The sequence below is a fragment of the Cucurbita maxima genome, unplaced genomic scaffold (assembly GCF_002738345.1).
Source record: "Cucurbita maxima cultivar Rimu unplaced genomic scaffold, Cmax_1.0 Cma_Scf00018, whole genome shotgun sequence".
NCBI lineage: Eukaryota > Viridiplantae > Streptophyta > Magnoliopsida > Cucurbitales > Cucurbitaceae > Cucurbita > Cucurbita maxima.
In genome coordinates, this window is record NW_019272034.1 from 820,200 (window position 1) to 843,352 (window position 23,153).

The following is a 23,153-nucleotide window of genomic DNA, read 5'->3' on the forward strand; positions in this document are numbered from 1 at the left end:
AGGTCCTACCTAATTTTTATGATTTTTTTTTTTGAGGGTTATAATTTATTGTTTAAAAGGAAAAAATACAAAATAATAATAATAATAATGAAATGGGTTGGCTAGAAAATGAGATGGTTGAAAAGGTGTGAAAATTTAGGGTTAAAGTCAAAGTCAAGTCTTGGTGTTGTTTCTACCATGCTTAGGCCCAAAGGCTAATTATGGATTTTTACGTATCCATTTTCCATGCCAATGCGACGCCGTTTTTTCCTCCATTATGTTTTTGCTTTAATACCAGAAATTTCCACAATTAACAATTAATTTATTATTATATACTAACAATTAACTTATAAAACGCCCAAATAATTAAAGCTTCTACTATTTTATTTCACTGTTTCATAAAGCTAAAAATAAAAATTATTAAAAAAAAGAAAAAAAAAGTCCACATTGGTAGACGGGCAGGTCCGCCCACTGTCTCTCCCCTGTTCAATTTTTGTGTCGGTATGATGTGGATTATTATAATTAATAATTAATTTATTATTGTAGATTACTATCTAATTAAAATAATTATTGAATGATAAAAGTCTCACATCCCTTAATTTAGAGAATGATGATAGATTTATAAAAAAAAAAAAAATAATCTCTCAATTGGTATAAGGCCTTTTGGGTAGCCCAAAGCAAATCCATGAAAGGAGTCAAGCCTCCTCGAAAGCACGAAGACAGTAAAAAATGACTAAACTCTAAAGGAATCGAGCCTCAATTAAGGGGAGACATGTTTAGGAAATGATCATAATCAAAGAATACTCTCTCCATTGGTACGAGACCTTTTGGGGAAGCCTTAGCAAAATCATGAGAGCATATGCTCAAAGTAGACAATATCATACCATTGTGGAGAGTTGTGTTCATCTAACCACCGTTAAATTTGAAACAAAATAAAATTTCTAAAATAATTTATATGATATTGTCAATCCTTTTACAAAGTTTTAAAAATGTCAAATGGAATATATTTTTTCTTAAAATACGATAACCCATGAGTATAATAAAAAAGAATAATAGAGTGATAAAATAAAATTTTTATTTAAAATGTGCATTTTAATGATATATATATTTTGCTAATAAGTCAGATTATTTAAAATGCACATTTTAAATAAAATTTTTATTTAAAATTTGGATATTAATGGAAAAAAAAAAAAAAAAAAAAAAAAAAAAAAAAAAAAAAAAAAAAAAAAAAAAAAAAAAAAAAACAAGCATTGTGGGTATTTTTTGGATTTATTATGGTTAGGGGATGAATCTAAATGGAAAAAGAATAATAATTAACAAATAAAGGTTTAAAATGTGGAATTCATGGCATATTTTGTCAAGAGACAACTTTACCCCTTTTCACCCTCTTTAATAATATTGCCTTGGTGGGCCCAACTAGCCAATTTATTTATTTAAATATTATATTTGGTCCTTAAAATTTCAATATCTTAAATTATTTTATTGATAAAATGAATATTTTAAAGTTAATAAATAAATATTTTACATCCATAAATAAAATAGGCTAATGATTATTTTAGCGCGTTTTAAATTTTATTAAATGTTTTTATGAAATAATAAGAATGTCAATTTATTTGGGGAAGGTTCGTACTCCGTGCCTCGTTACAAATGTCGATGTCAAGACAACAATAAAATATAAGTAAACTGATGTGGTCACGTGACTATACCGTGTGAAATTTATTATTATTATATTTTTTAAAAATATAATAATAATAAAATGACTATACCGTGTCCACGTGATGTGGTCACGTGGCTGTTTTATTTGTTTTTTTTTTAAATAATTAAAATGACGCGTGGGAAGTATTTTGAAAACGTGCGGAAAAGAGGGCTCCAGTTGGATCTTAGTCTCTTAGACGATAGCTGGAGACTGATATCTGGTCAACATATCTCTTCCTAATTTCATTTTTTTTTCTTTTTAATTCTATTCCCCTTTTAAATATTTATATTTCACAATTTATTAGATTATGAATATTAAATATATTAATTATACATGTAATAATTAAATTTAAATTCGAGATTGTTATTAGGTATATTATCCATTTCTAATTAATACGAGGCATTGCTCATATTTTCAACCAGAATTTCATTAAATTTGATTGAGCTCATGGTTTTATTCTTGGAAGAAAAAAGAAGAAAATAAATGGATTGACCTTGTCAACCAAATGGATAGTTTTAGTTGACCAAATTAATTAGTCAACCCCAACTTAATCCGTCGTTGGTTATCAACCAAGGTGTAATATTAAGAAGACTGAAAATTAAATTTGAGAGAATTAGAGAAATTCAGATATATATATTTTTAATGTCGTGAAGAAGTGTGAGGGAGATAAGTAAAAACCCTAAATGGACCCCACAAAAACATTGATTACAGTTTAAATTCAACGATGAAGCACAGGTTTTGCTTGACTTTGAAGCCCCAACTAGCTCAACCGGCAGAAGCAGCGCCCACCAAATCAGAACCTCACCATGAGTTTTCCTTCAAATTGCCATTGCCAGCTTGTTTTATCCTATTTCTCTCTCTTTCCATGGACTTTCCTCTCTCTTTCTCTCCGACCCACCTCTATATATTCTCTCCTTTCTCTCTTTTGCCTCCTGGAATCGCTTTTGCACTGTGAAATAACTTCTGGGTCTCCCTCAAACAGAGGAAAAATCGAACCTTTTCTTGTTTTTTGACTTGGGTTTTTGGTGTTTCTTCCTTGCCTATGGCTTCTTACTCCTCTTGGTTGGATTCTGTTGACACTTCTCTGGATCTCAATCTTCATCCTTTAAGATTCTCCGGCGAAGCTCCGGTGACGGTGAGTACTCAAGCTCTGTCCTTGTTTATACTCAAATGGGTTTTTTGTTTTCTGAATTGGGTTTCTTTTTGTTTTTGCAGAAGGAGAGGAATTATTTGGATCATGAGACGGTTTCTGTGAAAGAAGAGGTATTGATTTCAGTTTCTTGGTAGAGAATTTGGGTTTTTTTTAATGCTTTTTTGTTTGGGGGATGATTTTGATGATGGGTTTGTTGTTTTTGATCTCAGACGGGTGCTTTAATGGAGGAACTGAAGAGAGTGAGTGCAGAGAACAAGAAATTAACTGAAATGTTGACTGTTGTGTGTGAAAATTACAACACTTTGAGAGGTCATCTGGTGGATCAAATGAACAAAAATGGAGAAAAGGAAGTTTTTTGTTCGAAGAAGAGGAAATCTGAGAGTAGTAACAATAATAATATGGTTGGAATTAATGGGAATTCTGAGAGTAGTTCAACTGATGAAGAATCATACAAGAAGCCAAAACAGGAAACCATTAACAAATCTTCTAAAACCACTCGAGTTCAAGTCAAAATTGGTGCTTCTGATTCAAATTTGGTGAGCTTTTACACAGAAAAAGTACCCAATTTTGTAATGGAAGATGGGGTTCTTGTATGAAACTTACCTGTTGGATTTTGCAGGTTGTTAAAGATGGATATCAATGGAGGAAATACGGCCAGAAGGTCACTAGAGATAATCCTTGTCCTCGAGCTTATTTTAAGTGTTCTTTTGCTCCGACCTGCCCTGTCAAAAAGAAGGTAAATTTTTTAATTCAAAGCATTGTTCGAACTTGAAGGATTTTTTGGCTGATTGGAATGAATTTGCAGGTTCAGAGAAGTGTAGAAGATCAGTCGATTCTGGTAGCTACGTACGAAGGTGAACACAACCATCCACAATCTTCTCTGATGGAAGCCACCTCCGGCACTACTGCTGCTCGCTGCGTCGGCCTAACTCCAGCGGCGCCGACAAGTCCCCTCGACTCGAGAAAGCCCAAATCACCCTCTGAAGCTAAAACCACCTTCAGCCCAAGATTTCACTCGCCGGAAATGCAACAATTTCTCGTTGAACAGATGGCGTCTTCATTGACGAAGGACCCCAATTTCACGGCGGCGCTGGCGGCGGCGATTTCGGGGAAGATTTTCCCACATTAGTTAGTTATAAGAAAGTGGGACTATTTTCTTTGAGATTAATCTGTAAATACACATTGAAAGAAGAGAAGATTTGAAAGATTTTAGGAGATGAGGAAGATCATTTTGAGAATTTTGAAAAAGAAAAACGTTAGAAAAAAAAGTGCTGTAACTCGATGTTGAGTCACAAAGATAAGGGAAAAATGACTCGTAAAGTCACTTTCTTATCCAAAAAGGAACGAGATTCAAATTGGATAATTGGTTCACGATTTTGGGGTGTTCGAGACGTTCTTATTTCCAACTGTAATGACGAAATTCTTGAAGGAAGCAATTGAATGAATTTGACAGGAATGAATTTTATAAAAGTTTAGAACCAAAATTAAAATTATAATTAACAACAAAAAATGGTCAAAAGAGGGCAACCAATAAATGACCTTAAAAGCACCTAAACCTAGCATCCTAATAGACAAGACAAGCATCCAACATGGTCAACAAAAGCAACAAATCTAGCCACAATGTTTGAAAAGGTAACCATTCAACCAACCATATCTTGCGCTTAAATCTTGCCACCCTTGTCTTGAATCACATGAAAAATCTTTTAAAGAAAAGTCTCGTAATCGAACATCAAATGTTTCAAAAGGAAGATTTTCATTTCGGATTCTGTAAAGCGAAGAACAGGGTCCACAAAGTCCTCTTGTAGCACGAAACGTTGTCAAGAGTTTTAGTTCCTGCTTGCTTTTAAACTACAAAAACAAAGCTGTTGAAGTAAATCACAAAGAACGTAGACAATTTTCTAGATTTCAAGTTTCCAAAAGAAGAATTGGCATAATAATGAAGAAGAATCCACAAAGTCGGTGGAAAAACTCTTATTCCTAGTAGTTCTACAAAGTAATGGCAAAATCATAAAGTTGAGGATAGCATCTATAACTCAACCCGGGATTTCATTAAAAAATTCAAGAGCTTTGATTTTGGGGATGTTATTAACGAATGCTTGAAGCAGCCTCCACAGACCACATGTTGATCCAATGTTTGGCTGTTCCAAGATTAGTCTCTCACAAATTTAACTTTGAGGCTTTGCTCGAGTTGTGAGATCTTCCTTGGATTCAACTTGCATCATGAAGACGTATCCCATTGTCCAGAGCAGAATATATTGCAAGGGTACCCAAGAAAGACAAGCAAGAAGGCTCAAAATGCTTCCCACGTACTGAGGATCTTTTATATATCCAAATGGGAACTCTGTTACCCACGGAATATTCTTCCCAAATCGTACTCCATAGTAAACACCTGCTTCACCGAGTAACTGGTAGACCCTGTTGCATGGCAGAAGATAAAGAAAATATTACTTTAACTTTACAAGCCACAGCTGTCGATATAGATTTTAGTCAATCAAGTCTGGAAAATTGCAGCAACATTGTAAAAATAAACCACCAGCAGTGCCTGGAATAGTGAAGTTACATAACAGTTATGAATGTCCTAAACCTTCAATCTTGATTTGCACTAGTGCTTTAGTTCCTTCGCTTTGAATGGAAACTCACGCAGCTGATTTTGATGCTTAGTCGATTCTTGGATGGGGGAGTCCATGTAAAACCCGAGCCCATTGCTAGCAAGAAATTGTCCTCTTTGGACTTTTCCTTCAGGGTTTTCCCTCAAAGTTTTAAAACACGTCTGTTAGGGATAGATTTTCACACCTTTGTATAAGGAATGCTTCATTCCCCTTTCCAACCGATGTAGAATCTCATAATCCACCTCCTTGGGGGCTCAGCGTCCTCACTGGCACACCTCTTTGTGTTTGGCTCTGATACCATTTGTAACAGTCCAAGCCTACCACTAATAGATAATGACCTCTTTGGACTTTCCCTTAAAGGTTTCCCCGCAAGGTTTTAAAATGCACCTGTTAGGGAGAAATTTCCACACTCTTATAAGAAATGCTTTGTACTCAAATACGGTAATTTTTCATTATAGTTTTAATTCTATTTTCTGATTGGATCTATTTTGATTTCTGCCTATCATCTCGTTTCCGAATTTGCAAACATGAGCATAAGAAATGAACATTCAAGTAAGCCTAGTTATGTGTACTTTATGATATATTAATAGTAGTACATGGCGTGTTTTGTGAAGACTAATAACCAAATGAGACAATTGTACTGGGAAAATGGTGTCTATAAAGCTTGTTTGACTATTTCAAGCATTACTTTTCTATTTCTGAAATCAATGAAAAAGGATCTGAGAGGAAACAAAGTTCGACATCATCAAATTGAACATTCTTTAACGATTCCTCAGGTACTTAATCCTTACCAGCCACCTATTAATGTGTGACGTTGTTAACCATTATGATAAAGCTCATAAATTGCAATCATTTTCGTCTTTAAGGTACACAGAATCCTAGGCATGGAAATAGTTTTTCAGCTACAGAGTTTGAATTGCTGAGATGCCTACTTCGATGCAACAAGCTCCCCAGGTTTTCACTTTTTACAATTGCACTCTGTAATTGATAGGGGCAAATCTTGATATTCTAGATTGTAAACCCGTCCGCCTCAGTTCCTTTCTTTTTTTTTTTTTAATTGGAAACAGGTCTTCATTAACACCACAAGAAATACACTAGGTGCTTGACTCATCAACTTAAATGAAACTAGTGGAGGATTAAAAATTAGCTCCAATTAGAATTAATAAAGAATATATGTATATATACAAACACACACACACACACATAAAGTTACAAAAATATTTTAATAGGCAACTTTATAGAACGAATATAAAGTGAAAAGCATTCCAAGTTTCTTCACTTTCAATATCGACATCCTTGAAAAGTCGGTAATTTCCCAGATAATCCCTAAATAGCATTTTCAGAAAGGACTAACTTTTTGTACGATCTCAAGAGTTGTTCAAGGCCAAAGGGAAAACATTCTTAGGGAAACACAAAACCAAGTTGCATTCTTGAAAAAGGGATAGCAAGGACGAGATCATTGGTACTTGGAAGCACAATGTAGCAATCCTATCGTGGAAAGAGGATACCCCGAACAATGCATCCAACATAAATAGGCTGTAGGATGTATCTATTGTCCTTACACAGATTGCCCAATAAGGAATTTCGGCATCTATAGGATGTGACCAGTAGTTTGAGACGTTTTCTGATTTCATTGGAAGTGTGTGAAAGAGGAAGGCCTTCCAAAATAAAGAATGCGAGCAAAATCTTGACCTTCAGGTTTCTTTATGGCTTTCCTATACTAAATAATTTTGTAATCATCTTTTGACAAAGAATTTCGTAATCGTCTTAATCTTTTGTTTGTGACCAAACAGATAATTTGTCTGTGATCATTCAAATCTCTAGGTCAAGCTGGTCTATCTCTCCCATCAAGTTCTTCAATCTCTAATAATTTCTTTTGGTGCATTACAACCAATTCTTATCCACAAAAGGTAGATAACCTTTTCACATGTACATCCAAAGAATGGTTAATTGGAGTATTGAAGTCATTGATCTGATCCACAGTTTCTAGAATTAAAATAGGTACTGAATTAGAGTTTCACTTCTCTCTGATGAAGAAACAAAATCAACTTAAGTTACAATGAATTTGGGATACCTTTAGAATCTCCATTTAAAATTCTAAAGACACTTTTACATCAAATGCTTCTACTTTCTATACACGGCTCAAAAGACATCCCAAACTTAAAATTCCTCAAAAATCAACCCAAATTCACAATTTCAGAATGCTAATCATCGTCTTCAAAACCAATAGGCATTAAATTCAATCTTAACAACCACATTTTCTCGAGATTTAATGGCTTATATCACTTTCATAATACTTAGTAAACAAAAACTACTAATAAATTGCCACTTCTACCTCCAGATCGCAAATATTCTCTCAACAGACATGCACAAAAGTGATGGTAAATAAGCAACTACACTCGAAGCAGACATCAGCACATCAGAGAGAAAGAGAGTGAGACCTGAAGTTCAAGAACTGTCCGAAGGCCATGAGAGGCCAGAAGTAGAGAGGCGGCGGCCACGAGAAGGAGGAGACATGGAGGATGGAGAGGAACTGTAGCAGCTTGAGGAAAACCGATACCTGAGCCATCAATTTGGAAGGCTCGCACCATTTTCCGCACAAGTTCACCCACAATTGTGGCCGAGTCCATAACAAGTAATAGTATGGAAATGGCAACAAAACTCCAATTACAGCCAAAACGTCCATTTTGATAGCTTTACCGCCGGATTATCTCTCCACTTCCTCAGGAAGAAGAAGATTCAGAAATCTGAACAGTCCTTGCGATCGATAGACGCTGGAACAAATATGGGCTATTGGCCCTAATGGGCCGCTGTTAATGGGCTCTAATATGGGCCCAAGTTTTGGGCCAGAAAAGGTTGGACCTTTTTTAGTGGACCTAATTCTAAATTTTCTACCATAATTTTAAATGACCAATTTTTATAGGATTATTATTTCAGCTATTTTTATTTTTAATTTTTTTTAACCTTTTTATTTGTAAATATTATTTTAAAGCTAAAATATATTTTTTATTTGGAGACTTCAATTTTTATTTCCATATGACCATTTTATTTCATTATCTTTAAAATTGTTTTATTATTATTATTATTATTATTTTTGTAATCTTAAGTTAATCAATGCATTAAAAATGTTTTAATTAAGGGTATAAATAGATTTTTATTTAAAAAATTAAGGCAAACAAAAGGTTAAAAAAATAAATAAATAAAAAAGAAAAAGATTCAACAGTGGCGCACAGCTGTGGCTTTTGGCAGTCGACACCTAAAACTACTTTAATTAATTAATTATATAACTTTATTTAATTTAATATTAAGAAATAAATAAAAATTTCCAAAGCATCATTTTTTCTCTCTAAACACTATGATTTGCAAACTTTAAGGAGGCTTTAATTACGTGACACATGGTCCTCCACACATTATCGTGCTAATATTTCTTTTTATTTTTTTTATTCTTTTTATCAGCCATATCTATTTTTTTCTACAACTAAATCAATGTTTTAATTTTAAATTAAATTTGGTCAATTTTTTTTATAATTAAAATAAGAGAAATCTATCATGTTTACCACAATATAATATATATTTTTTAAATTCAAAGTTAATGATAATTAAAAGTTATGTTGTGATAATTTAAGATTTATTTGATAATCATTAATTTTAGGTAATTAAAATATGTTTAGATGAACTAATTAATCCAAGTGAAAGGCGTGAGGATTGATAATGTAATCACTAATTATGGGTGGGGCCTACATGGGCGTAAGTGCTGTGTTTTAATAATGAATCTAATCCACTATTTTAGCAATGGATCTAATCCATTTATTCAACTTGGAAGTTCAGATTAAATTTCTTTCCATATGGAGATTCCGAGTTAACTAATTAATGATTAATTTAAATAATTATTAACTGATAATTATAGTTAATTCAATGTCTACTTTACTTATTTTTTATGAGCCCAACAAGTGTTCATAATCAAACCATTAACTAAACCAGTTTCTTAATCGAGGATGTTTAGTTGCTCGAGACTTAAACCAACGCTATTGTAAACTATATACTGTAAAGATAAAGAGCCGATTTCGTTAATGTACGGTAAAAATAAGAGCAAGTTTTATTCGGTGAACCTTCAAAATTATCCTAATCCAAACTTACGAGACTGCATATAAGATTCCACATCGGTTGGAGAGGAGAACAAAATACTCCTTATAAGGGTGTAGATACCTTTCCCTAATAGATGCATTTTAAAATCGTGAAGTTGATGACGATACATAACAAGCTAAAACGAACAATATTTGTTAGCAGTGGGCTTGGCTATTACAAATGGTATCAGAGCTAGACACCGAATAGTGTGCCAACGAGAACGATGGCCCCCAAGGGGGGTAGATTTCGAGATCTCACATCTGTTGGAGAGGGAAACGAAACACTCCTTACAAGGGTGTAGAAACCTCTCCCTAACATATGTGTTCTAAAACTGTGAGCCTGAAGGCGATACGTAACGGGTCAAAGCAAACAATATCTACTCGCAATGGGCTTGGGTTGTTACAAATGGTATAAGAGTCAGACATCGAATGGTGTGCCAGCAAGAATGCTGGACCCTCAAGAGAGGTGGATTTTAAGAACGTAACACTCTTTACAAGGGTGTAGAAACCTCTCCCTAACATATGTGTTTTAAAACCGTGAACCTGAAGACGAAACATAACGAGTCAAAACAAACAATATCCGCTTGCAGTAGACTTGAGCTGTTACAAATGATATAAGAGCCAGACATCGAACGGTGTGCCAGCGAGAATGCTGGACCCCCAAGAGAGGTGGATTTTAAGAACGTAACACTCCTTACAAGGGTGTAGAAAACTCTCCCTAACATGTGTTCTAAAACCGTGAACCTAAAGACGAAACATAACGAGTCAAAGCAAACAATATCTAGTCGCAGTGGGCTTGGGCTGTTACAAATGGTATAAGAGTCAGACATCGAACGGTATACCAACGAGAACGCTGGACCCCCAAGAGGTGGATTTTGAGATCGCACATCAGTTGGAGAGGGGAACGAAACACTCCTTACAAGGGTGTAGAAACCTCTTTCTAACATATGTGTTTTAAAACCGTAAGCTTGACAACGATACGGAACAGGTCAAAACGGACAATATCTGCTAGCGGAAGACTTAGGCTGTTACACTGCGAATAACGATTTCAATTTGTACAAATCGTCGCATCTACAATTTCGAAAACAAAAATAGAAAGACATCCCAAAACATTTGTAGACAAGTCCCTTTAAACTTTTGTTTGTCCCCTCGCCCCTCCAAAACATTCTTGGCTTCTATCACACAATTGAACCTGGAAGAAGAAGAATATATACCCTAGCTAGTCAACATTGTTCTTCAGAAAATATAAATTTTGCACTCGGAATATTTTACACGTCATCCTAATAAAAAAAACGTAAGCCAAAGAATAATAACAGCCCTACAAAGAAAATCCCCATAGTACAAGATTATATTATAAAAACCAGCTGCATAATATATGATGTCACACTTACATTAATCAATGATTAATTAAATTTGTTTGAACATTATAAGATTCAACCATATGGGTTTTGATGGATAACCAATCAGAATGTTTGATTATTTAAAATTATTGAAAATAAGGAAAGCAATAGAACGTTCGAGGAAATCTGAAAAGCTTAAACAAATAAAGAAAGGCATAAAAAAATATCTTAGAGAATAAGTTAATATATAATTGGGCAAATAATTCATGTTTTTCTATTTTTTCACCTTTATGCAGAGAATAATGAGTATATAAAATAAGAAAAATAAAATATGGAAAGCATTTTATGGAGATATTCATAAACAGATACAGCCAATGGAGTTCTCTTTTAATAAAATAATGTAAGTCTATAATGTTGGTGACGGCTCTACATTTGATTGATTATTTTATTATTCTTTTTGTTTGAATTTTATATTCTTTAATCAATATACCTAATCAAAACCATATCAACTCTAGCTAATTTAGGCTTTTCAAAAAAAAAAAAAAAAAGAAAAAAAAAAGGTAAAAACTCTAGCTAGCTAGGAGGAATTCTCGTTAGTGGGAACGTCGTAGATTTATCGATTTAAATACTTAACGAGATTTGTGATGATTATAAAGCTGAGGAATGGGAAAAGAGTAGCTATGAAATCCTTAGTGTAGATTGAAATTCTCATTCTCGTTGCATTCACTTTCTATAAAAAATAATAAGGCCAAAGAGAGATTCGAAAGAGTATAGTTTTTTTCTCGACCCATATTCCTTTATGTGATCAACATAATCTTTCAGGCATGGTCAGTATGTCAAGATAACCTAAATTATGGTGTTGAAGGGGGAGTATAGGTAGGATGTTTGTGGACTTTATTTACTCAATCTACTTTTAGTTGATGTGAAGTTTCCTGTTTGTCGTATCTTAATATGTTCGTGACTTGATTAGGTTCTAGAGGCAATAACTTTGCACTCTTGTTTTCTCGAATGATTCTAGATAAGTAAATCAATATATATCTTCGATCTTTTCCATCTGTAATTGACGTGAAGCTTTATTCATATTCTAACGTCTTAAAGATCATAACTTGATTTGACTGCACAATCCGTGTGAGATCCCACATTAGTTGGAGAGAAAAACGGTAGACACGTTTTAAAAATCTCGAGGAGAACCCCGGAAGGGAAAGCCAGAAGAGGATAATATCTGCTAGAGGTGGGCTTGGGCCATTACAAGAGGTAGACACCGGGCAATGTGTCAATGAAGAGCTTGAGCCTCGAAGGGGATGGACATGAGGCGGTGTGCCAACAAGGACGATGGGCCCCAAAGAGGGTGGATTGGGAGGTCCCACGTCGATTGGAGAAGAGAACGAGTGTTAGCGAGGACGCTGGACCCTAGAGGAGGGTGGATTGTGAGATTCCACATCGGTTGGAGAGGAGAACAAAACTTTCTTTATAAGGGTGTGGAAATCTCTTTCTATCAGACACGTTTTAAAACTTTGAGGGGAAGCTTGAAAGGAAAAGTTCAAAAAAGACAATATCTACTAGCGGTGGGCTTGATCTATTACGACCGAGATTGAGAGCCGAACTTATTCATTTTTATCTCAGTGTCCACTCCTCCAAAATTTGCTTTCAGATTTCTAGTATTAACCATGTTTATGTTTATGTTTTTTAGCATTAATCTTCCAACACAGATTCAATTTGAACAAACTTATCTAAATTTTTTCGAAAAGTTGTAAAAGCATACCTGGTTTTTCCGAGCCAACTTTATGGATATTGCTGAATTCTCGTTATCTGCAAATGACATGAGAACTTGTCATCTAGAGAAGATAAATTTTCCTAAGAAAAGTTAAGAGAAAGAGAGAGAGAGAGAGTTATGCCAAAACGATGATGAAGGTCACAACGCAACCACATGGCTCACCAGTCTGCTCCAAACATTTTCTTAAGGCATGCTCTTCTCTTTTGCCATCTCCACCAATAATTGGCCAAAGGGGAAGCCATATAATATATGGGAAGCACTGTCAATTATCTACAAAGGAAGAAGCACGCATGTCATGATCCCAAGAGCATTCACACCCTCCCCCTCCTAAGCTACTCAAACTTCAGTAATAATTTAGTCTTTTAATGTCGTTTATATAACTTGAGTTCATGAAGTTGGTGCTATGAATCTCAAACCACAACTCAAAATTTCAACATCAATTTTGCAAGCTACACCGACTCACGCTTATTCAAATCATGATCTAAACATTCCCTAAGAATTTAAAGGGTGCTTTTGTGGTATAGAACAAGATAACTTCATTCAAGGACAAATATTCTAATATAAAAAAGTTGTTAGTATTTACCATGTCATGACCCAATATGACATTATTTCATACATGGAACATATCGGTTAGTATTTCCCTTCTGGGCTACTCCTCAAGGTTTTAAAACGCGTATGTTAGGGAGTGGTTTCCACACCCTTATAAACAATGGTTTGTTCTCCTCTCCAACCGACGTGGGATCTCACAATCCACCCCTTGGGGGGTCAATGTCCTCGCTGGCACACTGTTCGGTGCCTGACTCTGATACCATTTGTTACAGCTCCAGCCTACCGCTAGTAGATATTGCCCTCTTTGGACTTTCCCTTCTAAGCTTCTACTCAAGGTTTTAAAACACATCTGCTAGAGAGAGGTTTCCACACCTTTATAAAGAATGTTTTGTTCTCCTCTCCAACTGAGGTGGGATCTCACAATATCAAGTTATTTACCAAATTCTGTATTTAATATTTTATGATGTCCACTCCAGACAATTTGAATGTATCCCAATTCACTTCTCTCACCAATCATCCTTTTCAATCCTGTTTCTTCTGTGGTTCAAATTCAAAAACGTGACAATAGCTTTGACATCATTTGCACTTGTACAAAGAAGAACCTTAAGAACTGACCACTTCAATAGCTCCAGGACGCATCTTATTAACATGGTTATGTTTGAACCAAAATCAAACTGCACCTGGACCAGTTTGAGATGAGCTGATTATTAGAAGAGCTAAAAATATTATAGCTCTTGATCATGATTGGCATCACCATCAGCATCACTATCACCATCATGAAGGTCTCATCATAGCCACCAGTGACTTTAAAATATAAATGCGAGAGACTTTTTCAAGTATCTTTCTTTTTTCTAACCTTATATTCTAGTTGAATATAAAGGTGCTCTGCTTATGAGTAGCTAATGAAACAATAATTGAAGAAATAACTAAATCCACCTAGTCATTAGAAAAACATTATTAATCAATCCATCTTAAAGCTATGATTAATAGACACAAGTGGGAAAACGTGGATTAAGGTGAGGCATAACAAAAGTTGATACCCACACAATTAGAGCTTCTAAAAGGGTGTATAAATATGGGGAGATAGTGGGTTTGAACCTCCCAACACAATTCTAAGAGGGTTTTTCAGTAGAGGTTTCCTCTGTCAAAACTATGGTGATGAAGATAGCTGATGAATATAGGCCACAAGTTGTGTCAAACACAGAGGAAAATAGAAATTTGGTTGTGAGAGAATATTGTGAAGAGAAAGATAAGGTGTCAGTGGAGAAGATGGAGAGGCAGTGTGATGTTGGACAGAAAGGGAAGCCTTCTATTTTCACTGATCTTCTGGGTGATCCTATTTGCCGCATTCGCCACTTCCCTTTGCACGTCATGCTGGTAAATACAATATACATATGCCATCAACTAGTGAAAATGATGCACTTTCTTGTATATGTTTAAAAAATGGTACGTTTTGATTATATAAATGCATATGTACATATACATATGGGAAGGTTTCCTTTAGGATACTTAGTTTCTCATCATGTGTTTTTTTGGGAATTGTGTGACAGGTTGCAGAATATGGCGAAGCAAGAGATATCATTGGAGTTATAAGAGGATGTATCAAACATGTGACAACAGGTCATTCTCATCATGTCCTTAAGCTGGCTTATATTTTGGGCTTAAGGGTCTCTACTAATCACAGGTTTCTCTCTCTCTCTCTCTCTCTCTAATATACTTCCTTCAATCTCTCTACTAGAGCTATGTCTCTTTCATCATTTCAGCTAAGAAGTTTATCTCGTCTAAACGTGTTCATAGAGCTTGTAATTTGAGAACAATTTTCTAAGAATGGAACTTAAAAATGTATTTGAAGGTCATAAAAATTTAGAAATGGGTTTGATCCCTTAAACAGAAAAGCACGGGAAGCACTGTGTTCCCACAACATAAGGTGGAGAAACAAAAGTGAGAGAAATAAATAAATAAAATATGGATCAGGTTCCACAATAAAGTAAAGCAAATGTCTCGGTATCTAGGAAAAGTAAGAGCCAAAGCTTTTTATGTGGCCAACCATTTGGCTTGCAATTGGACACTTGTGTAGAGGGAACTAGCTTACCATTCAATTAAATATAAGACACCATGTTTGTTCTCTTTGTTCCTTCTTAATACAAATAAATATTCCTTCAACTTTAAGCACACTTTGGTCCACAAGAATTTGCTTAATCCTGACAGCTTTGGTCCACAAGAATCTACCTTCTTTCCCCCCCCCCCCCCCCCCCCCCCCCCCCCCCCCCCCCCCCCCCCCCCCCCCCCCCCCCCCCCCCCCCCCCCCCCCCCCCCCCCCCCCCCCCCCCCCCCCCCCCCCCCCCCCCCCCCCCCCCCCCCCCCCCCCCCCCCCCCCCCCCCNTTCTCATATCATTCTACCTGTTCTAGTCAAAGAAGAAAAGTTACAGCAATACCCAGAAATTCTAAGCATTTATTAAACGCTCATGATATGCAGGAGGCTCGGAGTTGGCATGAAACTAGTTAAGCATCTAGAGGAGTGGTGCAAACAAAAGGGTGCAGACTATGCATATATAGCAACAGACTGCGCCAACCAGCCTTGCATCAACTTGTTTACACAAAAGTTCTCATACACAAAATTCAGATCTCCCACAGTGCTGGTTCAGCCTGTCCACGCTCACTACAAGCCAATCGGCTCGGGGATTGCCATTGTCCGTATTCCTCCACATGTCACTGCTAAAGTTTATCGCCATCTCTTTGCAAATGCGGAGTTCTTCCCCACAGATATCGATGCCATCTTGTCCAATAAGCTTAACTTGGGCACTTTCATGGCTGTTCCTAAGAAGCTGCTCCCTAAATGGAACCCTGAAACAGGGATCCTCCCTCAGAGTTTTGCAATCTTGAGCGTGTGGAACACTAAAGAAGTTTTCAAGTTGCAGGTGAAGGGAGTGTCTAAGCTAACTTATGCATGTTGCATGGGGAGTAGATTATTGGATTCATGGCTACCATGGCTGAGATTACCTTCATTTCCAGATGTATTTAGCCAATTTGGAGTGTACTTCTTGTACGGATTATCCATGAGAGGAACTAATGGGTCGCGTCTCATGAAATCTCTATGCACATTCGTGCATAACATGGCCAAGGACGATGTGGGATGTGGGGCGGTGGTGGCAGAGGTAAGCCAACAGGATCCTGTGAGAGTGGCCATCCCCCATTGGAAGAGACTTTCATGGAATGAAGATTTATGGTGCATCAAGAAGCTGGCAGATTTGCAGGAGGGTGAGTGTGAAAGATCTGAAATGTCTGATTGGATCAAATCTCCACCATCTTCAGCTGGGATATTTGTCGACCCTCGAGACATCTAAGTATCTTCCTTTCTTTTCATTCTTCTCTCCCTCTTCAGTACAGAAAATGACAAAATCTGCTGTGCACTGTCTTAAAGTACAAAAGGAATGTTCATAAATCTCTAGCATAGTCTCTTTCTCTTTTTTGAAGTACTCTTCAGTCAATGACAACTGACAGAAGCTAAGCTAGCTTACACTTTTTAAGTCACATTCCAATCATTGATCTTGAACAAGTTCTTTAAGTCAACTGATAGCTAATCCAACAAGTGGGGGGGAAATTGCAAAGTATCATTGGAATTCTGGCTTGCTCAGCTAGCTTACACTTTTTAAGTCACATTCCAAATAACCCCTTGGCTTTTTCGGCTGTTTGAGGAACATAGTGTTTTAGCCGCTAAGGATGACTATGATTCTGCAAGGCGTTACAACGGTAGACGTGAGACAAAGACAATGCATTTATGTCTAAATTGTGATATTTCAAGATGAACTTGAATTGGGTGTTTCAATTAAAAACAGACCGAGTCCTCAGAAAAGTTGTATTCACCTTGAATGTTTGTATGACCATGTGTGGCCTTTTCTGTTTACATACACTAAAAATCCCCTGAGTACTTGTTAGGAATCACGACTTTCTATAATGATATGGTATTGTCCACTTTGAGCCTAATCTCTCGTGGCTTTACTTTGGACTTTTCCAAAAGGTCTCATTACCAATGGAGATGTATTCCTTATCATGATCATTCCCTAAATTAGCCAATGTGGGACTCCCTCCCAACAATCCTCAACAACACCTACCGCACCTACCGTCCATTACATTATTTTACCCTCTTTCAGTCGTTCTTCTGCCCTTTATTTCTTAAGATTCCCCTTTATTGAGAAATGAGAGAAAAGTATATAAATACTGTGAGCTAGAATTTTTATATAAGATATCGATCAAGAAAAATAAATTATATAAGACCCTAGTGACCTGTTTGAGAGCCAAATTTTAAGCATGCACTCTTTTATAGGATTAGATCATTGTTGATAAACCTATAGCTTAGAGTTTTAAATACACTAACAAAGGGTAAACAATATGCTAATGAAGTAAATCAATCAACAAAGATACTGCATGCTAGCTTGTACAAGTGATGCACTTTTTGAAAACTGATACATGATATTAGGTAAGCTTTCTGGAACCCTAATGCTGGAGTTTTTTCCTCCATTGATGTACATGGCATTGGTGAAGGGCCTTTCTTGTCAGGTAAATTCTACTACCAAATAAACAATGAATTTATTTGTAAGGACCTAGATAAGTCACCTTTAATTTGGCCTCACCCTATAGACTTAGAGTCCCTTTGCATCTTTGTGGATGGCCTCTAATGAGCTGGGGCAATACAATATCAATGAGACTAGAGGCTACAAGTACATAGGAGCATCCTTTGACAAAAGAATCGCTGTAAACTGATCATTAAATGACTATTGAAAACAAAACAAAACAAAGTTATACGTTTCAATTTATCAAACCATTACAAAGAAAATCGATATAATGTGAGATTCCAACTGGGAGGAGAACGAAACATTCTTTAAAAAGGTATAGAAACCACTCCTTAGCAGACGCATTTTAAAAACCTTGAGAGAAAGTCCGAAAGAGAAAGCCTAAAAAGAACAATATCTACTAGCGATAGGCTTAGGCGGTTACATATACTCCTAATATATACTCCTAATGGAATCTACATCCCACCCTTTTTTGTTGAGTTAGCCACCTACACAATTCTCTAGTAACATGACCAGTTTAATCCATTGAATAGAAAGGAAATGGGAAATTCTTAAGCTTTTTAATCTCTATTATTTACTCTTGCCTTATTAGCTTGGGAAGCCAGATATATATACTTCATTACAGTGGAAAATAACAGAAGTTGCAGACTCAAGATGCGGTTCTTCAATTTTAATTTCCTAAAGTTAAAAGTTATTCAGTGTGACTTATCCGTACTACTATAAACTAGATGCTTAAAAAATAGTAGAAAAAAAGGAACTGTTCTTTCTTTTTTCCAGATATCACAAGGTGACCACAAAGGCTTGGGAACAAGGTCAAGAGAAGTGAACTTATATGACCATGACGATGCGGCCCTCTTTTGTCATCACCAAGCTTTCTAGCTTCTAGATTTCCCATTAAACAAATCCGTAGGCCCTTGAAAACATGTTGTGCCTTCAAACCAAACCTACACCAATTTGTTTGTTCAAATAAAGCTAGAAAGAATGTCTTCCAAGTTCAAATTAGCAAATGCTTCTCCTATAAAATAATAACAATGTTAATAAATAAATGCTTGCGGAGGGGAAAAAAGAAGCAATTCACGTATCACTCAAGTTAAATCAACCATTAGACCCAAGTACTTAAAAGCTTTTGGGTTATGGTACATTATTTATTGAAAATATACACAATAAACATATAATGGCTCCATGTAAAGTTTGAATAAAATGAGTATAAAAAACAACAACCAAGCATCAATGTCTGAGGTGACACTCGTAATTTCAACTTGGATAACACATTATCTGGAGACGCCATCTTAATCGGGTAGTTTGTAGAAAGTCTTATTCAAAAGGGAAACACACTCGTATAAATATTTTAATGTGGAAACACCCTCTTTAATTGTTATCGCAGATTCGCAATTTGTCACCAAGTAGTGAAGCAATATTTAAAAAGCACTAATTTATTAAGGTACTTGCAGTAGAATCGATAACCCTTTACACTTCTAATAGCCCCCACCAAGCACAATTTGAAAAGTGGTTCAAGAGACACTAAGCTGGTTAACTGAACCAAAACAGGGGGAATTGGCAAGTGGCAATCATCAAGGCAGAAGAACCAAAAAATAGACCATTCGCCAGACTTATCAGAAAAAAAGTGATAGAATCAGAAGCTAACAACAACCTACAAAATAGGCTTTATAGTAAAGGCATCCAAAACTAATCGAGCGCTACAAACATGCAAATAATAGGAATCAGTGTGCCCTTGGTCCCCTCCACAAAACACACATAAAATCCAGTTACAAATATATACCCGGGGAACAATATCTCATAGCCGATCTACCATCACAATGTAAAAGCTAATTTAAATGCATCCAGGAATAGAAAAATATAACAATGGCATAGAATCCAATAATGACTATAGGTCTAACATTAATGCCTTACCTTACAAATGTCACGGTCTTTGTCACTGCCTCTGCCTTCGAGAAGTAGGACCACCCATATTGAATCCCCACACCAACAGTTCAATCACATGGTATTGAATTAACATAGTAACTAACTATAATAAATCCAAGGAACAAAAAGGAATCAAATGGTAATATAAAACTGTGTTCTATGCTGAAAAATATTCTTCTCTTATTATAACATAAAGTAGGTCAATTATATACCTTAGATTAGTGGGTTTTAATCTAACTCTGCTCTTAATTAGGATAAGTTCAATGGTAATGAACATGGAGTTCCAACATAATTGTTAATTTCTCATAATAAAAACGTTGACGAAAGTTCTATCTTTAACCATATTTTACTATATTATAACCTACCAAATTGCACGAGTTCAGTGATGGGTCAGACAACAACTCCTGCTTCACCATTAGACTAAAGCAGATAAGTTTATCTCACAACCCTCTCACAGTAGAGTGGTAGTGTACCCTGTAGTACCATCACAGCTCTGATTGAAGTTGGTAACTAATAAATGGAAAAAAAACAATTTGATTTTTTTTTAAAAAACTTGAACATTTTGCTAGAATAAAACCTTCTGCGACAACTGAAGCTGGCAAGACAAGTTCCAGGTTATGTAAGATGAAACTCAGAATAAAAGGCATAGACAGAGAAATTGCATATTTACGGTGGTAAGGATTCAAACATATCGTATCATATTTGATTCTTAATATGCAGAAGCGGACAACAAAATAAGAGTTTGATCATAAAATCCAAGCGTCATATAAATGAGTTCTAGGATGACCACAGATCTTGCAAATAATCTTTGCATTTAATAATTGCCATCATGTTGGTGATTAAAATGCATGGTTAAGACGAACAGTTGGGAGGAGTGCTCCTTTAATGTTCAGGAAAACATGATCCAGGCATAGATAAAACAGAACTTGTCAAATGGTCACATGTTAGACGCCTTAACAAAGCTTGAAAATTTGGAGGACTCCTTTTTCAGCAGAGATTGGGGGCTTCCTTGTTCCACCTGCCAGAGAGTGAAAAAGATTAGTTTATAAATGTGCAAAAGCTCTAAATTCAGTTAATAACATCAAATGTTAACTATATTCTGTCATTGATTAGTGGGTTAAGTACATTTTTTTTCTTGATAAAACATCAGCAAGCACCTGTGTCTGTAAGGGAAGAATAAACAACTTCCACAACTACGTTTTTCAAGCGGATAATTAACATGTCAAGGCTTGCTTTTCTACAGGTTAATTGAATGCTCTTATCTTTCTAGTGTTGTGGGCCAGGATCCAATTTTAGGTTGTAAATAGCCCTGAACCCCCAAAATTTTAAAATCAAACCTATAATGATACCAATAAAAAATTTACTGCTCTCGTGTATTAGCAAACTATCCCGATCTTGGCTAGGGGGAATAGCATGGTACTTTGGTGTAAAGTTGAATGGAAAAACTTGTTATCATCATTGCTATCATTTAATAAATTCATTCTGCTGGTCCAATGCCAGTCCTTTTCTAGATACTACTCAATATGTATGCATGTAGCTAACAACTGTGGGTATAACCCTTAAACAACCAAAGAGCTTATAAAAAACAAATAATTAGGAGGATAGCTAACAATCATCTAATGAGCTCAAAGAATTAAGAATGTAGTGGATTAAATAGTAATTTTGTAGTTAGTTTTTAATTGTTAATTGATTTTAGTTTGTTTTCTACTAATGAAGTCCTTAGTTGAGCATTCTTGGAGTGAAGACTCGAGAGTCTTTGATAATGCATGTAACAGCCCAGGCTCACCGCTAGCAGATATTGGCCTCCTTGGGCTTTCCCTTTCGGGCTTCCCCTCAAGGTTTTTAAAACGCGTACGATAGGGAAAGGTTTCCACACCCCTATAAATGGTGTTTCGTTCTCCTCCCCAACCCATGTGGGATTCTCACAATCCACTCCCTTCGGAGTCCAGCGTCCTCGCTGATACTTGTTTCTTTCTCCAATCGATGTGGGACCCCCACCAAATCCACCCCTTCGGGGCCCAGTGTCCTTATTGGCACACCGACTCGTGTCTATCCCCCTTAGGGGGAACAACATCCTCATTGGCACACCCGGTGTCTAGCTCTGATACCATTTGTAACGCCTCAGGCCCATTGCTAACAGATATTGTCCTCTTTGGGCTTTCCCTTTCGGGCTTCCCCTCAAGGTTTTTAAAACACGTTTGCTAGGGAAAGATTTCCACACCCTTATAAATGGTGTTTTGTTTTCCTCCCCAAATCAATGTGGGATTCTCAACATGCATCATTTAGCTCCCATACTACATCAATTACTCCCCACCCAAAGAAAACTCCATAAAGGTTAGACTGGTAGATGTATAACATATGGCATTAGGCCAACTTTCTACCACATTCGCCATTTCCCAAAAGAAAAATATTCCTTTGCAGGTACACTTAAAACTAAATCTCCCGCAATTTTTTTTGCTCATTGATGCTTAAATCAGCATGTGCATATTTTTTATTTACTCTACTTAATTTCCTCGTAACCTTTGAGGGAAGCTTTGCTGCCTCACTGTCGTCAGCAGAGTGACTGTATGAGGAATTCTTAACCAAACCAATAGTTAGCCAAGCACATGCATTTTTTGTTCATCTGTAACGTGCTACAAGGTTCTTGTCTAATCAGGAAGAAAGAGGATACTCATCTAATCAATATAATTTTACAAGGTTTGAACAAAAAAAGAACGTGCAAACCAAAATAAAACATATTCAAGAATAACCAACAACTTGAAATAAATATAGTGAGTGGAAAAAAGATATGAATAATTCTACAGAGACATTCATGAGAAAACTACGCATATTTAGAATTCCACAAGCAAAAATCAGGGAAAAAAAGACATGCAAATTTTTTCATAGATGTATATGTGCAAAAGTATTATTTCATGAAATGCCATATTCATTAAGAGATATTAAAAATGCGAGGTTGTATACCAGGATCCCATAGTCAAGAATCAGAATATCATCCATGTTTAAGACGGTGGAAATACGATGGGCAATCGTGACCACTGTTATCCCTCTGCATTCATTGGATATAGCATTTTGCAGCAATGATGCTGTCTGAGTATCAACGTTTGCCGTGCATTCATCCAAACAAAGCACCTGAAAATATTTATGTCAGGATCTCCTCACAATTAAGCTTCTATATATACAAGCGCCAGAAGTTTTAACATAAGCTAAAATGAGGAATACCCCAAAGACTCCATTTCATTTCTCACATTCACATTCAAACTAAAAGTGAATATAGTTATAGGCCATAATTTAGAGGAAAGAAAATTCATCAGCAAAGATGAGGAAATTCATATACATGTTTCACATGTTGGTATGATTTTTCTCTCTCTCTCTTTTTTTTTTTTTTTTTTTTTTTTTTTTTTTTTTTTTTTTTTTTTTTTTTTTTTTTTTTTTTTT

At 35.9% G+C, this 23,153-nt stretch overlaps 4 protein-coding genes across 8 annotated transcripts in view; 2 read left to right on the forward strand and 2 right to left on the reverse strand.

The window, feature by feature from the left end:
* The first annotated feature begins 2,653 nt into the window (after positions 1–2,653).
* LOC111492721 (probable WRKY transcription factor 40) lies at positions 2,654–4,214 on the forward strand. Its single transcript, XM_023142146.1, has 5 exons — positions 2,654–2,810; positions 2,891–2,938; positions 3,038–3,364; positions 3,448–3,564; positions 3,634–4,214. The coding sequence occupies exons 1-5, from the start codon at positions 2,718–2,720 to the stop codon at positions 3,955–3,957; spliced, it is 909 nt and encodes a 302-aa protein (XP_022997914.1). The 5' UTR covers positions 2,654–2,717; the 3' UTR covers positions 3,958–4,214.
* A 485-nt stretch (positions 4,215–4,699) lies between these two features.
* Positions 4,700–8,209, reverse strand: LOC111492722 (phosphatidyl-N-methylethanolamine N-methyltransferase). The gene is made up of 2 exons (XM_023142147.1): positions 7,879–8,209; positions 4,700–5,243 (listed from the first exon to the last, which is right to left on the reverse strand). The coding sequence occupies exons 1-2, from the start codon at positions 8,121–8,123 to the stop codon at positions 4,994–4,996; spliced, it is 495 nt and encodes a 164-aa protein (XP_022997915.1). The 5' UTR covers positions 8,124–8,209; the 3' UTR covers positions 4,700–4,993.
* A 6,141-nt stretch (positions 8,210–14,350) lies between these two features.
* Positions 14,351–16,694, forward strand: LOC111493078 (probable N-acetyltransferase HLS1). Of its 2 annotated transcripts, none has more exons than XM_023142681.1 (3): positions 14,351–14,601; positions 14,775–14,908; positions 15,701–16,694. In XM_023142681.1, the coding sequence occupies exons 1-3, from the start codon at positions 14,377–14,379 to the stop codon at positions 16,566–16,568; spliced, it is 1,227 nt and encodes a 408-aa protein (XP_022998449.1). In that variant the 5' UTR covers positions 14,351–14,376; the 3' UTR covers positions 16,569–16,694. The 2 variants fall into 2 exon arrangements, with proteins under 2 accessions (XP_022998449.1, XP_022998450.1); XM_023142682.1 differs by having other exon boundaries at positions 14,584–14,670.
* Positions 16,695–20,366: 3,672 nt separating this feature from the next.
* The window catches only part of LOC111493028 (ABC transporter C family member 13), a 24,221-nt gene continuing 21,434 nt past the window's right edge, over positions 20,367–23,153 (reverse strand). For all 4 annotated transcript variants that reach the window (XM_023142594.1, XM_023142593.1, XM_023142596.1 and 1 more), the window contains 2 exons: positions 22,680–22,847; positions 20,367–20,736 (listed from right to left, as the gene is read on the reverse strand). In XM_023142594.1, the coding sequence (XP_022998362.1) occupies positions 20,656–20,736; positions 22,680–22,847 (249 nt within the window). In that variant the 3' untranslated portion in view covers positions 20,367–20,655. The remainder of the gene's footprint in view (positions 20,737–22,679; positions 22,848–23,153) is intronic.

Excerpts from the sequence above, each read along its gene's own strand:
- LOC111493078 (XM_023142681.1), top strand. The coding sequence starts at position 14,377 with ATGGTGATGAAGATAGCTGATGAATATAGGCCACAAGTTGTGTCAAAC. Across the intron at positions 14,602-14,774 it reads TCCCTTTGCACGTCATGCTG|GTTGCAGAATATGGCGAAGC; the intron begins GTAAATACAATA and ends ATTGTGTGACAG. Across the intron at positions 14,909-15,700 it reads AGGGTCTCTACTAATCACAG|GAGGCTCGGAGTTGGCATGA; the intron begins GTTTCTCTCTCT and ends CATGATATGCAG.
- LOC111492722 (XM_023142147.1), bottom strand. The coding sequence starts at position 8,123 with ATGGACGTTTTGGCTGTAATTGGAGTTTTGTTGCCATTTCCATACTAT. Across the intron at positions 5,244-7,878 it reads GGACAGTTCTTGAACTTCAG|GGTCTACCAGTTACTCGGTG; the intron begins GTCTCACTCTCT and ends GCCATGCAACAG.
- LOC111492721 (XM_023142146.1), top strand. The coding sequence starts at position 2,718 with ATGGCTTCTTACTCCTCTTGGTTGGATTCTGTTGACACTTCTCTGGAT. Across the intron at positions 3,365-3,447 it reads GTGCTTCTGATTCAAATTTG|GTTGTTAAAGATGGATATCA; the intron begins GTGAGCTTTTAC and ends TGGATTTTGCAG. Across the intron at positions 3,565-3,633 it reads CCTGCCCTGTCAAAAAGAAG|GTTCAGAGAAGTGTAGAAGA; the intron begins GTAAATTTTTTA and ends ATGAATTTGCAG.